We start from the raw sequence: 18,024 nt of genomic DNA, 5'->3' as shown, positions 1-18,024 counted from the left end.
TATAAAGATATACCGGCTTTTATGCAGGAATGGAAAGAACTACATCTTCAACACTCTCTAAACCTCATGAGGTTAGTCCTCAAACAAAATGAAGAGGAGTATACCAAAGTAACAACAGAGCTTTGCAAAGCTAAAACTGAGTTGAGAACAAGACTTACCGAAAATCAAAGTCAAATGTTTTTCAAAAAATTGGAGAAACGGCTATCTCTTATCCAAATAGAAGTGAAGGAGAAGAAAAGGGACAAGTTCCTTAGAGATAAAGTGGACTTTGATTCGGGATCCATCTTCGATTGGAATAACACAACCATCAAGAGGACAAACCGGAGGAGACCTCAGGGAGTGAGGAACAAAACAAAATCTACTGATTTTTGGACCACAGAGTCCGACTCAAGTGCATCTGATGACCAAAGCAGCAAGGTTTCAGACTCTATTGGGGATCAACCTAGAGCACCACAAGGGGTGGCTCCGGTAGTTACATCACAACTGATCCCTTTAGACGAAAGACCAGGAGAGGGAGAGGTAAGCAGAGGAAGAAGAGGGGGACGTCCAGCTGGCTACAAAAGGAAGCAAGTGTCTTGGCGTTGAGAGGTACAAATTTACCCTCCGAATCCCCAAACAGCTCACCCTGCCCCCTCAACATCCCCAAGCCCTCCTTTCCCCACCCCCTCCCATCACATCCAATTTACTTGGACACTAATCCTACTAACTTGGACACGATGTTGAATGATGGTCCAATCGACCATGGTGATATTTCTACTAATGTAATTAACCTCACGAATGTGGCATTATCTAATGATTGTTTGTCTTTGCTATCGAAAGGCCTAAATTTCTCCATGGGTGTTGCCTTCGATCCCGTAGGGTTCGAAATTGATATGTTTAAAGCTGTGCGAAAACTCTGCTTACATAAATTTTTCCATGATAAACCCAACACTATTCAAAAACAGTGTGAAGGAGAGATCCCCAGTATTGTGGGCCCATTAGGCTTCTTCCCTCCGAATGTAGCGTTACCTGTGCAAGGCGAAGATATCCAGTTATTACTGGAACTTAACCTCGAGGAGGACATGTCAGGTCACTTGGAAGAGACTGGTTCGGTCTTGGAAGTTATGGCCTTCAGAGGAGGCGTTGGGTCCACTTTTTGCCCCCCTTGTCCGGCGGACTCACTGATTGATACTTTTTGTCAGACGGTTATAAAAGATGTCAAATCTTTGGTTTATCCTAAACCCCTTAAAAACCTTTCTAGGGGTGAGCTGGATGCCCTTAATTGGCTTAAGACCCGCTCTGACATATTAGTGAAGCCGGCGGACAAGGGGGGAAATGTGGTCCTCTTGACTAAGGACTACTATGAGAGAGAAGCAATGCGCCAGCTAGGGGATAAATCCACTTATACCCCCTTAGACCATAATCCCACCTTTAAATTCCAAACACGGTTGCGTGACTACCTCAGGTGGAGCGTCACTCACAATGTATTGTCAGAGTCCACGGCCAAAAAATTATTTCCAGAGCATCCCAAATATCCTTGTTGGTATTTCATACCCAAAGTTCATAAGACCCTAAATAACCCCCCCGGCCGTCCAATAGTTGCGGGCATCGGCTCACTTTTTGAGCCCCTGTCCCAATTCTTGGATTGGCTATTACGCCCACTCCTCCCTGATATTCCATCTTATTTAAAAGATACTAATGCTTTTCTTGAAGTCATTCAAAGTGTACAGTGGCAGGATAATTACCAACTGGCTTCTATAGACGTCGAAAGCCTGTACACGCGCATCCCTCAAAAACTTGGGGTGGAGTGTGTGCGAGATGTTCTTATCAATGCCAGAAAGAAGGACATGTATATTGATTTCGTATGCGAGGGACTACGCTTGATTCTGTCGCATAACGCCTTCACCTTCGATGGCAGGTGGTTTGTCCAGAACACTGGCACAGCAATGGGGACTCCTGTGGCTTGTACCCTTGCCAATATATTTTTGGCTTGTTTTGAAGGCCGCTACATTTTTTCTCTGGACAATCCATACGCCACGAAGGTGAAGGCGTTTTACAGATATGTAGACGATGTTTTTATCGTGTGGGAGGGCGACAAGCAGTCCTTTTTGGACTTTGTCACCTACCTTAACCAAAAAAACCAAATGAACATGAGGTTCACAGCGGTTTTTGGAGGTATGGAATTGGAGTTTTTGGACGTTAAAGTCTCTGTTAAGGAAGGACGACTGCACACTACAGCCTACAGAAAGCCTACGGCCACGAACTCACTCCTCCACTACACAAGTCATCACCCACAGCATACAAAAGAAGGGTTGCCATACAGCCAGTTCCTGCGACTTAGGAGGCTGAATAGCGAAGATAGTGGTTTCTATATGCAAGCAGAGCAATTAAAGTCTAGACTGTCTGAACGTGGGTACCCTAAACCAGTGGTAGACAGGGCATTGCAAAGGGCATCAAAAGTAACACGGGAAGAGTTGTTAAAAAGAAGAAAAGGAGGGCCACATAAAAATAGGGACATAGACAAAGACAGACGTTTTGTGTTTACTTTTGATTATGGTCCATGTGACACAGCCATAAAAACAGCCATTAACAGGCACTGGCATATTCTGAAGCAAGATTTCCAATTGAACCAACTTACTGCACAAAGACCCATTGTGGCGTTCAGGAGGAGTGTTACACTACGGGATAAGCTGGTTCAGAGCAGGTATTCCTCCCCCCGCGATACCTGGCTCTCCAGTGGCATTCCAAAAGGGAACTTTAGGTGTGGCACTTGTCGCTATTGCGACTTTAACAGTCAAGCAAAACACATCACCTTTGGAGGGGTTACCCAAGAAGTTAGGTCCTTTATCACATGCAGAACGACTTTCATCGTTTATGTTGTATTTTGTCCATGCCAGAGATTTTACATTGGAAAGACGATCAGGAGTTTGTTCACCCGGTTTAGAGAACATAAAAGATCGATCACCACAGGGGTCGGGTGCCCACGCCTTATCGAACACGTTAGATCACAGCATCATGGAAATGCTGATGTTCTTAGTTTTGCGGGCATCGAGAAGGTGGAATGTACCCCTGAGGGTGGTGATCGTGCCCAAAATTTATTACGTAGGGAAAGTAGGCTTATTATGAAATTTAATGCTATGGGTGCCCTGGGCCTTAATGATCGCAACGAGATGAGGGTCTTTTTGTAATTAATTGTTTGTAGTATATTTTCCGCATAATATGTACTGGATCTAGTCTATCATCACATGGTTGTATGTCTTTCCTAATGTGGTTTTAAGTTTTTCACATCGCATTATGCGTTTTTAATGTCACATTTTTTCCAGCACGCTACGCCCGATCGTTCGGGGACTTCATAACCCCGCTGATATATACTCCATTATTCTGGGTCTTCCCACCATTACCTTTAGTATTCAGCAGACTTTTGGGGGTTTTTCTCTTCCCTTAATGATTACGAGCGTAGCGTGTATGGGATTTAGATTGCGTTGCTGTTCCTATGACAACGCGTGTGTACTTCCGCTCCTTTCCCTATTTCCGGTAGGGGCGCGCATGCGCTGTCATTGCCTGGAGAAAGCGCTGAACGGCGCGAAACGGCCCGTCGGCATAGCGGCACTGCGTGCCTCCCTGTATTTTACCTGTTATGAATAAATAAAGAAGACTTTATCTACCCATGGTGAGTGCCATCCGCTCTTCTATTTTTGCATTTTTCTGGACTGCTGTATCTTATCGGACAGAGCACCACTTTGGTAGAGTTGTATACCTTCATAACCCCTGTCCACTTCATCGTACTGCTTAGCCTCGCATCAAGGGTCGGCTGTGCCCACGTATTCCTTCTATCACTGAATGTAAATACAGTGGCCTTTATTTATCAAAAACTGTAGGGATCTTGAGGGTCCCTACAGTCCCACTGAATCCGACATTCGGCACATCCAGTTGAAATGCCATAGACGTCTGTTATCCGAATGTCCAGAATTCGGCAAGATTTTTGGCATTATTTGCAGTGTGTGTGGTTTCCAGGCTGGCACACATTCCCTAAGTACATGTTTCTATGTCTGTAATGGTTTTAAATTAGTCGGATAACATCACTTGGTGGCCACAAACTGGCATCAAGCGAAGGTTTAGGATTACAGGGTCCAGGTTGGAGCCATTACTGTATAAGAATCGTCAGGGTTTAGAGTGCAAGCTTCTACGACCTGAAGGGAGGATCCAGTGTTTTTTTTGTTTTTTGTTTTTTAAATCGTATTTAACTTTTTTTTGTAAATATGATATTACAGGCAGTCCCCGGGTTACGTACAAGATAGGGACCAGAGGCTTGTACTTTAGTTGAATTTGTATGTAAGTCGGAACTGGTATATTTTGATGTACAGTAACTCCAGACAAACAAGCCACGGTGATGCCGGGGATCATATACGGGTTGCCGATCTATGCAGTAAGTACGGGAAGTAGTTACCTGCAAGCTCCGGCTGTGGACTGCCTAGAAGCCCCCGCCCACTGACTTGTAACTAAGGAAGCGTGAGATAGCATCCTTAGTTACCTGGTCCGCGGCACCTCCAGTAAGCTCCGGCTCTCAGATCTTCCTGCTTCCTGTGAACTGCCTAGAAGGCCGCCGCCCACTGACTTGTAACTAAGGAAGCGTGAGATCGCATCCTTAGTTACCTGATCCCTGGCGCCGAGGGTCCCGTTCGTATCTACGGGTTGTACGTATCTCGGAACGTCGTAAGTCGGGGACTGCCTGTATAATAGAAAAAATAGTATAAAATCACTTTTGATTTTGTTATAGTAATTCTAATAATGAATATAGGGGTCTCTTTCCACTTATATAAATCTACATATTTTAATGGAATCTTAAATTATTGTAGGGTCAGACTAGACAGGGGTTGTAGTCTGTAACTATGGAGATGCATATGTTTGCATTGTGTTTTTTTTTTTTTTTTATTATTATTATTCGTCCAGTCTCTAGATCTCTGATACATTGGAGCAACAGAATCTGTATGTGCGTATAAATATATATGCATTTTTAACAAATTTTATGGGTTATCTGAGGTAAACAAATTCATGTGGGGGTCTTTAAAAAGCAATAAACTACTCCTACAAGCCATCTCTAGCACTCCCATTCTACCATAGCGCTTTCAATGAATGACTGCCCCGTTGCGGTTTCAACGATTGGCTTGCATAAAACCTATAAACCACTGACTAACCTCCTCCGGCGCCCCCATTTTCCTGTGGAACCGCCAATCAGTGCCGGTCCTTACAAAGGGCAATGACGCCCTCCTGTTGCAGCAGATGGAGGAGGTGAGTATTATGCAGGTGAGTATGTACTTTTTGTTTAAAATTTTTTTTTTTTAATCCATGGACAACCCCTCTAATTACATACGTAACACGTTGGTATGTGGTTTTATGTTTTTTACTTACTAACCTATTTCCCATCTATGATCTTGCCCATAGGATGATCCTCTTGGAACTTATTTTGTCGAAGATAAGTGAGAAGAGCCCTCTGTCTGAGAGGGAGATGACGAGTCTGCGGCATATAGCAGAGTTTCTTTCTGACTGTTTTCAGAAACAGTGCAAGGCGGTGCTAAAACTGGCCTCACCGGGGGACAGCGAGGAGGAGGTAACATGGCTGATCTGTGACAGTGATAATACTGAGCTAAAGAACATGTTTACACTCTGAACCATAGTGCATGTCCATCTGTCCAACATACAACTCTATGATATTATCCCTTACAGGGAATTTGTCATCAAGTTTGGATGACCCTGATCGCCTAGCATGTTGTTTTGCTGTTGTTTAGGGTCTTCAATGTCGATCCCATCCATCTCTTGACCAGTCTTCGTAGTACTAATCCAGACTAGTGTTAACAATATCCAAAAACTTCATATAGTTTAAACTTATTCCCATTTAAAGAGAACCTACCACCACGAATCTACCTATAATCTACCACCACGAATCTACCTCGTCCGACAAGCCGGCTACTGCGCATGCGCAGTAGCTCCGGCCTCGGAGCTGGGACTGCTCATACCGGCGTTCTGCGCCATCATGACGCTCCTCGTAGCTGCGCGCCGCACGCAACAGGGTAGGAGGAGTAATGTGGCTACTGGGGCGTGGAGTAGCCACGCTGTGTAGCCTCGTGCCCGGCTACTCCACGCCCCAGTAGCCGCATAACGAAATTTACATATTAGGTCAATAAAGTTTCCCAAAAGTTAGCGGGGACGTGAGGATTAGCTCTAAAAAGAGCTATCCTCACGTCCCTTACATCCACCTACCACCCGATCTACCTTTATAGGTAGATTCGTGGTGGTAGGTTCCCTTTAAATATTACATGGCTAGAACACACGTATGTATCTCATAAAATGAAAAGTCTTTCAAAGTTTGGATTGTGTGTGTTTTTTTTTTTATTATTATTCGTCCAGTCTCTAGACCGTATGTGCGTATAAATATGTATGCATTTTTAACAAATTTTATGGGTTGTCTGAGGTTAACATTCATGTGGGGTCTTAAAAAGCAATAAACTACTCCTACAAGCCATCTCTAGCACTCCCATTCTCCCATAGCGTTTTCAATGAATGGCGGCCCCGTTGTGGTCTCAACGATTGGCTTGCATAAAACCTATAAACCACTGACTAGCCTCCTCCGGCGCCCCCATTTTCCAGTGGAACCGCCAATCAGTGCCGGTCCCTACAAAGGGCAATGGCGCCCTCCTGTTGCAGCAGATGGAGGAGGTGGAGGATCATCTCCTTTAGTCCTTCAGCGTTCCACATTGCTTCGGACACACGGGTTGAGACGTTGAGACATATGGCATACTGTTACGACGTTCTAAAGGCTACGCCTTCTTCCTCTTGTGAGGTTTCGGCCTCCAAAATGTTGTAAAAAGTATGCCATCCTAAGAGTATGGCATACTCTTGTGATGTTTCGGAGGCCACATCTCCGTCCTCAGGACGATTGTGGTTAGAGATTGAGGAACTCCATTGCAGAACGTCACAAAGAGAGGTTCGACAGTGTTATATGAAGCTGTCATAAGTAGTTTGTGTAAGGAGAGTGGACATGTACAAGAGCCGTGAAACCAAGGTGCAAAGTCTCTCCAAAACAATAGAAACCACAAAAATTTGGAGCAGATTGGACTGTTTCCTGATTTGGACCCTTATTGGCCATAGCCTACAGACATGCTGGTTTTGTGAGGACCCGAAACTTACGACAAAGTCCCTTTTAAGCCCCTGAATGTGTGTATGGTCTTTGCTGTAGGTGATAGCCTTAAAGAGGACCTGTCACCCAAAATTTTGGCAAATTTTGGCACTAGGAGCTGCTTACTAAAGTAAGCAGCTCCTAGTGCTTGAACCAACGCTGCGGTGTTGAAGTGACAGCGTTACCGGAAACCTCCAGTAACGCTATCTAACACTGTACAATGTAGTACTCCAACCGCTCGCAAAGCTGTCCGATGTATTCATGAGGGGGCAGTCCGAGGCGCTGCTTCTTGCTCGGATCGCCCCGCTCGCTCCATAGGGTGGTGGTGACTGCCGCGCGTCATGCGGCAGTCACCACCCCTAACCACACCCCAACCCCGCCCCCTCACGAATACGTTGGACAGCTTTGTGAACGGTCCGACGATTACACCGTACCCCGCCGCAGGTTTCCGGTAACGTCATCACTCTAGCACTACTAAAGTAAGCAGCTCCTAGTGCTGAAATTTTGGGTGACAGGTCCTCTTTAAGGACAGTCAGTGGTAGAAGCGGTAGTATGGTTAGAATAGAGAGAAATGTCAACAGAGTCAAGTGATGAAAAACTGAATTGAATGGGGGTCAATAAGGAGTCATAAAGGGGAACTATGGTCCAAGGAACAAGAGCCAGATAAAAGGTAAGAAGCATTAATGGTCAGGCAAGGCATTGGAGGCCAGTAGACTGCCGGGCCCTTAGCATTGCCTGTAATCTCCGTCACACACTACATGGTGGAGTTAAAGCATTAGGTTTCGTCAGGTTTAGAATGTCATACACCTAAATTACTGAAAATAACACAACCTTTGACAATCATAAAGGTCCTGACCCCAGGGTAAATGTGGAGAGGGCAATCTCTTGGCAAGGAAATTTATGTAGAGAGACGGGGAATGTTCAGAGTCGTTGTAAGTTAAGGAAGTCGCGCAACGTCTCCGACTTGTGATACTGATCTGGACCACTTTGAGTGTCCTTAATAGCGGAAATACTTGGAATGTGCCGAGGTATTTTATCAGATAACGTTTTATCTTCGATTACCCAAAATGACCCCTTTCCATAAAGGTACTAATACACCTTTTCAATGCTGATAGCTTCTCTTTGGCTCATGAGTTCTTAGTAGCTCAGCTTTCAATCAAACTAGTGACTATGGAGGCTGATAGTTTACCCCTTGGTTGTCTTAAAGGGGTTTCCAGACCTAACGTTTTAAGGCCCCTTAAATTGCTCTGTGTTTGATCCCCATCCTATATATTATTACACTCCCCCTTACCTTTTATCATGTTTGTCTTGCTTGATGCCTTTTGCGTTCCTCCTCAGGAAGCCTTAGTAGTGATCAGGCTCTTGGACCTCCTCTGTGAAATGACCTCCGATGCCGACCACCTATCCTGTTTGCAGAGTTGCCCAGGCTTACTAGATACAGTTGTAGGTATGTAGTCCTAGATGACTCCTCGTAAAGGGTTGTCTGGGATTAGCCATTTATTTTATTGTCTTCTCTCTGATTACAACAGATACCTTGCGTTTGACTCAACTGGCAGGAAAGCAAAGTAAGAATGTGTTTACTTCCACTCACACCGCGTCCCTGGGGAGTGACCTGACGCACGCCGCGGTGGGGTTCAAGGCTCATCTTATTCGTCTCATCGCTAACCTGTGCTACAGGAACAGAGAGAACCAAGAAAAGGTATGAGCTGCCATCAGCCGTCTTCACCACTTTACCATCAACACTCACTGGTTATACTATATGGAAGGCGGCTATGCTCACTACTATACCGCCAACGCTTACTGGTTATATTATATAAAAGGCAAGTATGCTCACTACTATACGGCCAACACTCAATGGTTATACTGTATTTGAGGCAGCTATGCTCACCACTATACCGCCAACACTCACTGGTTATACTATATGGAAGGCGGCTATGCTCACCATTATACCGCCAACGCTTACTGGTTATACTATATGGAAGGCGGCTATGCTCACCACTATACCGCCAACACTCACTGGTTATACTATATGGAAGGCGGCTATGCTCACCATTATACCGCCAACGCTTACTGGTTATACTATATGGAAGGAGGCTATGCTCACCACTATACCACCAACACTCACTGGTTATACTATATGGAAGGCAAGTATACTCACCACTATACCGCCACTGCTTACTGCTTATACTATATCTGAGGCGGCTATGTTCACCACTATACTGCCAACGCTTACTGGTTATACTATATGGAAAGCAACTATGCTCACCACTATACAGCCAACGCCCATTGGTTATACAATATGGAAGGCAACTATGCTCACCACTATACCGACAACGCTTACTGCTTATACTATATGGAAGGCAGCTATGCTCACCACTATACCGCCAACACCCATTGGTTATACTGTATGTGAGGCAGCTATGTTCACCACTATACCACCAACGCTCACTGGTTATACTATATGGAAGGCAACTATGCTCACCACTATACCGCCAACGCCCAATTGTTATACTATATGGAAGGGGGCTATGCTCACCACTATACCACCAACGCTCACTGGTTATACTATATGGAAGGCAACTATGCTCACCATTATACCGCCAACGCTTACTGGTTATACTATATGGAAGGAGGCTATGCTCACCACTATACCACCAACACTCACTGTTTATACTATATGGAAGGCAAGTATGCTCACCACTATACCGCCACTGCTTACTGCTTATACTATATCTGAGGCGGCTATGTTCACCACTATACTGCCAACGCTTACTGGTTATACTATATGGAAAGCAACTATGCTCACCACTATACAGCCAACGCCCATTGGTTATACTGTATGTGAGGCAGCTATGTTCACCACTATACCACCAATGCTTACTGGTTATACTATATGGAAGGCAACTATGCTCACCACTATACCGACAACGCCCATTGGTTATACTGTATGTGAGGCAGCTATGCTCACTACTATACCACCAATGCTTACTGGTTATACTATATGGAAGGCAACTATGCTCACCACTATACCGACAACGCCCAATGGTTATACTATATGGAAGGCGGCTATGTTCACCACTATGCCGCCAACGCTCACTGGTTATGCTTAGTGTAAGGCAGCTATGCTCATCACTGTAGCGCCAACTCTCATTGGGTTAAACTATTTGGAGGACAGCTATGTTCATCACTATACCACAAAAATTCATTGGCTTCTCTGTATGGGAGCCAGCTATGCTCAATACTAAATTATCACCCTTCATTTTCTGGTCCTCCATTTCTCTTAGTTTTGGAAACCAAGCATACTGTAATATAGTACCTTCCCTAACAGCCACTCACAGGGTGGACTCAAACTCCTATCTTGGGTTCTTGTCACACCATCTTAATGTAGAAGGTAGCAATCCACGACGGTGTAATTCTGGTCTTAAACATTGTACAGCAGAGTAAGATCATCACACTGTCCTCCCAGCAGGCAGAGATGGCGGCTGCCCACATATATAGAACATAAATTAATGGGAATTTACTCGGCTACATACAATGCTGGGTGTCTGGGAGCCTCACAGTGCAGGGAAATACTGTCTCTTCATGGCCAGAGGACAGATACCTGTTTTTATTTTGGTAGATAACAACTTACAACAAGGTAGTTAATGGAGAGGAGGTCCTCTGTGACTTTTCATTGCCAGGGGCTGAGATCATGCTCCTTGCCTAGACCAAGAGGTAATAAGCCACAGTCCATTGAATTTCTTGCAAACGTCGGAAGCCGTCTTGTCTCACAATTTCACGTTAAGAACCTTCTTGGGCTCATATCCAGGTTCTTCATCCAAATTTATCGTCCTTGTTTGATGCCATTGTCTCAGGGGGGAAAAAGCTGAAGCAGTTCCTCTCGTGTTGAACCATCGATGATTGATCCAGGACATTGGGACCTGTAGTCGGACACACCTGGAGGTTCACTCCTGGTCAGGTGTAGCACATTCTCCACTTACAGGTGGTGGTAAGCCTTGTGATTTCGGGAGACCTGCCAGCATTTCTACAGGGTCACAAACCGAGCGGTCCTAGAAGTCTAATTCTATGCGGAAGGCAAACATTGATTCAACATTTTGTCTTCCTATAATAGACTGTTTGAAGGCAATTTCATAATTGTTTGCCCGAGATTCATGATATCACAGCTCAGCTCCTTGAAGGTTGTATCTTGAAGACCCTCTTTCTCTTGAAGGGTTCCTATCTAGATGCAAAGCGCTCGAGGGGCAGGAAAGATTTAGGTAAATATGCTGAGTGTTCTCATACAATGATCATCACTTAGAGCTTCAAAGACCCAAAGAAAACCAGAGGCCCATCCCAATTAGTCAAATATAAGATGGAGCAACCAGGAAGAGAATATTTGTACAAATTTCAATTAATCTGTAAGAACTTTCCTGGATACATACATTTTCTAAGCCGGCGGAGACGATAATCCTCGATGTTTCCGTATGTCATGGATAAGCGGACATCCTTCTTAAGACCTGTCATCAAGTCCATAGACAACTTCATCATCGTATACTCTGGGAAGAGCTAAAAGCAAAAATTGAGTTCAGCAAAATTGTAAAGGTTCATTGAATAATAAGTTTTTATTTCCATATATTGGAAAATCCTATAAGACTCCATTGTATCCCTCTCTGAACACACACATTTATGGTAAAATAGCCCAAAATCTTATTGGAATATTAAACAGAACCTGGTGCACACTAGCAATAATCATGATAAACTTGATAACATTCACAAGGTGACTCTGTTCACATCTTAATTTCCTAGTTCAAAATGGCCGACCTCATTCACAGTCACCAGCAAGGCTCCTCTTGTGATGAAGAAATTCTGGATCCTTAATGTATCTTGCCTAATTCGAGGACCTCAGAATGTCCCCCTGTTTCACTTCTGGTCTCCAGCTTGGGTTTTTGTTTTTCCGATTCACTGTTAGCCTTGACTATATTTGATGACTTATTTTCGACGATCTAAACATTTGAGGCCTGCTGAAAAATGCCCATTGCTTTTGTTCAGTTTCTGGGATTGAACCAGCAAAAAAAAACAAAATAATAAATGAAATGATGTTGGTACCTCAGTGGCAAATTGTAGGCTCCATTGTTTAGAAGTCACACATGACACATGACTTTGTCTCAGATTTCTCGTACGTCTCCTGCTCGCTCCCCCTGGTAAAGCAGTGCATGTAAGAGATGGTTTGCTGATGAAGTGTAGGAGCGAGGACTGTCTACCACCAGGATGAAGGATTGTAAACCAAGCATTCTGACATATTGGTGTGTGCCCCCTTTAGCATGATCCATTTTTCGTTAAAGGGCATCTACCACCATTTTTTCAGTGGTAGACTGTCCTATAATGCACCCTTGTTACATGCAGGGGATGACCCAGCCTTTTTTGGCTTCCTCTGGGAATAAGAAGGTAGAAGATGAGCAGATCCTGCCAGAGGGAGCACACACCAGCATGTAAGTGTGCTTGGTTTACAATCCTTCATCCTGGTGGTAGATTTCCTTTGAGGGGTCTACTGGGGAGGTTTTACTGTATTATGAACTAAAGACAAAAAATGGAATTCCTCCTTCTCCTGTGACTGGTAGGGCACTTGATTTGATCTGGACAATCACGGGATGACAGGTGTTTCCGCTGTAGCCACAAGTCTACACCAAGAGAACGGGGCTACGATGTCAGAATTAGGAACAAGTAAATTTTATTTTCCAATTCTCCCATGACCACTTTGGGGTTTTCCATATTTTTTTTCTTCTGAAAAAGCGTTCTAGAATTTTTGAGTATTTTAATTGCACTAATTTTTTTTTGCCCCCCCCCCCCCCTCCTTTTTCTTTTTAGTATCACTTTAAGTAATCTAATGTAATGTTTTTGGCCTTCAGGAATATATTTTTATTTCCATATTTGTGAAATCCGATGCCGCAACCACTGTGGCTTAGCACCTCGTCCGTTTCTGTTAACTTAGCATGACCCTTCTTTGATTTTATGGCCATGGAGAGCCATATTGTGCATACAGAAAATACTTCCACACCCCCCCCCCCCCCAGAGGACTAATTATCTCTTGGTCGGTTCTGATCACCGCCTGTATCTTTTATTTTCATGCACGGCTGTGGTTGCTTCTAACATGTATTTTGTAAAAAGCAACTTGCATCTAAGGCTTTAATCGAGACAACAAAGTGCAGGTCGGGTTTCGGCTAAATTCCATCGGAACAAACCACATGATTTCTTAGAAAGTAAATTGTAATTCCTGTGAAGTAGAGGTTGAGGTGATTACTTACCTAGCCATCCATCCTCCTTTGAAGAGCACTGATGGTGTAGTATTGAGGGTACTTGATGGTTGGTGCCATGATGGACTCCAGCCCATGCATTGAGAACACAAGGAGACCACTACCACCTTACTGTGATGACTCCATATCCCTAATTTAAAATTTGTATCGGAGCCCTCGCCTCCCATTTGCTGTTCATAGTAGTAGATCACAAAAATGGTTCTGTCTCCCCATCTGAATGGTTCGGTAGGGGTCTGATTGTTGGCACACTTTTTATGTTATCCCTGGGGAATAACTTGGGCATTGAAGAGATCTTCCCTCAGGAACACCCAAAGTGACCACATTGGGGTTCCCTTACCCATTTGATCCAGTCATATGGGGGTATCTCCAGCAGTCCAGGTAATAATTGATTAATGGAACAGCAAACCTGGTGAGGAACGGGGCCCCGGATGCCTTGATGGGGAAGAGGGAGATCCAGTAGGTAGTTGACACTGATGAGCACCTTGTGGATACGGAATCCCCTTAAAACATGTCTAAGCAAAAGTGAGCCCCATGATCAGCCTATTGTCTGGATGCTCCATGCCCCATGATCATCCTATTGTCTGGAAATCCTTCTTACTTAACTTTTTAAAAATGTGTTGCATTGAGAACACAAGGAGACCACTACCACCTTACTGTGATGACTCCATATCCCTAATTTAATTTATTGGAGCCCTCACCTTCCATGTGCTATTCATAGAAGTAGATCACAAAAATGGTTCTGTCTCCCCATCTGAATGGTTTGGTCGGGGTCTGATTATGTTATCCCTGGGGAATAACGTGGTTATGGAAGAGATCTTCCCTCAGGAACACCCAAAGTGACCACATTCAGGTTCCCTTACCCCTGTATGAATGGATGAAATGGCTAAAGGATCCCCAATGTGATCACTTTGGGTGTTCCTGAGGGAAGATCTTTTTAATGACCAACTTATTCCCCAGGGATAACATAATCAGACCCATTCAGATGGGGGGAGAGACCCATTTTTGTGATCTACTTCTATGAACAGCACATGGGAGCTGAGGGTTCCAATACAAGTTTTAAATTGGGGATATGGAGTCATCACAGTAAGGTGGTAGCGGTCTCCTTGTGTTCTCCATGCAACACATTTTAAAAAGTTGAGTAAGAAGGTTTTCCAGACAATAGGATGATCATGGGGCTTTCTTTTTCCAAGAAATGTTTTAAGGGGATTCCGCATCCACAAGATGCTCATCCGTGTCAACTACCTACTGGATCTCCCTCTTCCCCATCGAGACATGCGGGGCCCCATTCCTCACCAGGATTGCTGTTCCATTAATCAATTTACTGGAATGCTGGAGATAGCCATTTGATCCATTCATACAGGGGTATCTCCAGCATTCCAGTAAATAATTGATTAATGGAACAGCAACCCTGGTGAGGAACGGGGCCCCGGACGTCTCGATGGGGAAGAGGGAGATCCAGTAGGTAGTTGACACTGATGAGCACCTTGTGGATATGGTATCGCCGTAAAACATGTCTCGGCAAAAGGGAGCCCCATGATCAGCCTATTGTCTGGAGGCTCCATGCCCCATGATCAGCCTATTGTCTGGAGGCTCCATGCCCCATGATCAGCCTATTGTCTGGATGCTCCATGCCCCATGATCAGCCTATTGTCTGGATGCTCCATGCCCCGTGATCAGCCTATTGTCTGGATGCTCCATGCCCCATGATCGGCCTATTGTCTGGAAATCCTTCTTACTCAACTTTTTAAAATGTTAATTCCACAATTTATTGTCTGAAACGATAATTGGAAGACGATAAATTCACAATAATATCTGTAAACACCATTGACCCAAGTTGTTGACTCTTTCCACGTATCAATGATTTTAATTTTTATCCACATCTTGAAGTTTTCTGAAATATAATTTTTTTTTTATATGCAGGAATTTCCCTTCTTAACATTTTTGACTTGCCCTCGTAGAACAATGGTGTATAATTTCTTTACCAAGTGTCAAGACTTTGATTGATGTCCCTTTCATTGAATTCCGTCGCTTACTGTACCTGCCAAGTAGTGATCCGACACACACTTCCGCGCACCTTTCCTTGAACTCGGACCGCAACCACAATTCGGTTGTTTTTTTTTCCCAGAAACCTCCTCTCTGGCCTCTCCTGGTAAATTGCATGCAGGTCATGAAATTATCTCTTCAGGGGTGAAAGGAGGAAGGAATGAATGGATGTGATCAGAGCGTGTCTGCCAGGTCCGGAAGCCTTCATACCCTAGAGGTGTGTGTGCGCGCGCAACGCTCCATCGTGAATCACACCTTTTGTCTCCTACGTTCCTTGTCATTTCCTCCACATACCGCACAGAGATGCAATTCGATTGTGCCAATCTTTGAGGTTGTTGGATGCAAGATTTAGCTTGTTCCAAATTCTTTTTTTTTTTTAATTTCGGGCAATATATTATTATATTGGAGCTATTTAATCATAATTACAAGAGAAGTGTCACCCAACATCTGTATAGACGATGTGTGTTCCTCTGGTTCTTGAATAGGCTGCCCTTACAATATACCTAAATATTCTATATCACCATGAAAATACCTTGTATTGGGCACGAAAGTGAGGAAAGTAGAAACCATTCACCTTGGAGAGGGGAGGGAAGGGATCACGGTTCTTAGATATATACATTGTCTGTGGCTGAAGGACTTGCTTGATGACATCATCACTCCGGTCCTTCAAACTAAAAAAAAATAGATGTAGTTTACCTGCCTGATACCAGCTTGATAGATGATGGGAGAGCTGCTCGACTTATTTTCATGATATCAATGAACTTTCATAGTACAAGTCTTGGATCAATAATTTCCAAAAGTTACGACCTGGCGGACAGGATAAGCAGTATTTTGGTCTTTGCAGTGTTTTGGTCCAAGAATGGAATACTCCTTAAACTAGACCTTTTATGTTTTGTTAGTTCTCCTTTTGTTATATGGTTATTACCTTGAATGGGCCAGAGCTTTATCCAGAACATGAAACTTAATGGGGCACATTTACTTACCCGGTCACTGGAGTTCACAGAAAGTGCATTGTCCGAGTATAATGCATTGTGCCGCGATTCACTAAGATCGTGCGCCCGATAATCCTGCAAGTGTCGCTTCCCCGCTCAGGTCCACAGGAGTTCACCTTCTTCTTCCTGGTGCATGTAAGTGCTAGGGCTTGCGACACAATTGGAAAGTTAAACCCCATGCGCCCTAGATTGTGCCGTATGGAAGCCAGCGCAGCCGCGCCACAAAGAGGGTTGCGTGCGACACAATTGCAGCGCACCTGCTACTTACCTACCCGTGCAAGCCATTTTAACATTGACTATAGGGCACAGTCAGAAAAAAGTGCGTCCAAAAAGGCTAAGTATATGTGCCCCAATGTTCTGGTTATATAATGAGCCTCTCTCATTGTAGTGCTATAATTGGCCACAATGGCTAGACTGATTGACATTGATCATCTAGTAGATTCCAAAGCTTGAAGAAACCCCCCTTTAAAGTCTACATGAAATATGCTTAAAATACAAGTCCAACTAAATATCCAACCTTTGAAAATGTAACTGCACTAACCTCTAACCTTAAGTAGGTCACTTAAAGAGCTTATAGGGCATTAAGACCTCTTCACTCCTTCTGATGCTGCTTGTCTCTATGGTCCTAGGGATTTGACTTTTTTTCTTTTTTTTTTTTTTTTTTTTTTAAACTCCAATGATTCCATTATAGTCTTGTGTTCCCCCCCCCCCCCCCATAAATATTGGCAACTGGCAACCCAGGAGTTAATAAGATCTTTCTAAATTCTGTGCAAAATCTGACTTGGGAACATCTGTACATCAAAAAGAAAAAGCTTAATCCCCCCGGCTTACCAGGTATTCACGTGTAGTCTCTGAAAAAAAAAGATTCACCTTGATAATTAGAGGAATGCACATAAGACGAGAAAAGGGAGACCTAAACGTTTCATCTTTGTTCTTGGTGGAAAAAAAGTGGTTTTTAAAAAAAAAAAACTTAGAAAAATTTTTTTGTTTATAGCAAATTTGGGGGTAACTATTATGAGTCGTCCGCCTAGACAAAAATGCTCTGATTTGTAACAAATAATAATAATAATTCCTTTATTTATATAGCGCACACAAATACCGCAGCGCTGCACAGAGTTTGCCAAATCAGTCCCTGTCCCCAATGGGGCTCAAAATCTAATCACCCTACCAGTATGTTTTGGAGTGCGGGAGGAAACCGGAGGACCTGGAGGAAACCCACGCAAACATGGAGAGAACATACAAACTTGTTACAGATGTTGACCCAGGGACTTGAACCCAGGTCCCCAGCGCTGCAGGGCTGTAATGTTAACCACTGAGCCACCATTGAGGGAATTATGCATTTTCTTGAGTAAACGGACCCCAGGACACTCGTTGAGTTTCACGTGCCGATCACGTACCAGCGCAATAACGGGCGCCCTACTACTTCTAGACCCAACTGAAAGCATAGGGAATGAGGGCCACACACTAGAATAAATTAGGCTACATTCACACTGGGATAGAAATGGTTTAGGGCAAATAAATTGCGATTTTCAAAGGTGCAAGTAAA

The 18,024-nt window shown here is 44.0% G+C and overlaps 1 protein-coding gene across 2 annotated transcripts in view; it reads left to right on the top strand.

Moving 5' to 3' along the window:
* ATXN10 (ataxin 10) overlaps positions 1 to 18,024 on the top strand; it is a 112,739-nt gene that overhangs the window by 58,331 nt on the left and 36,384 nt on the right. For both annotated transcript variants that reach the window (XM_072145308.1, XM_072145307.1), the window contains 3 exons: positions 5,422 to 5,587; positions 8,492 to 8,600; positions 8,683 to 8,852. In XM_072145308.1, coding sequence (XP_072001409.1) covers positions 5,422 to 5,587; positions 8,492 to 8,600; positions 8,683 to 8,852 — 445 coding nt within the window. The remainder of the gene's footprint in view (positions 1 to 5,421; positions 5,588 to 8,491; positions 8,601 to 8,682; positions 8,853 to 18,024) is intronic.

This window comes from Engystomops pustulosus, chromosome 4, assembly GCF_040894005.1.
Source record: "Engystomops pustulosus chromosome 4, aEngPut4.maternal, whole genome shotgun sequence".
NCBI classification, from domain to species: domain Eukaryota; kingdom Metazoa; phylum Chordata; class Amphibia; order Anura; family Leptodactylidae; genus Engystomops; species Engystomops pustulosus.
The sequence above is the reverse complement of the archived record's forward strand: the minus strand, read 5'-3'. Positions and strand labels throughout refer to the sequence as shown.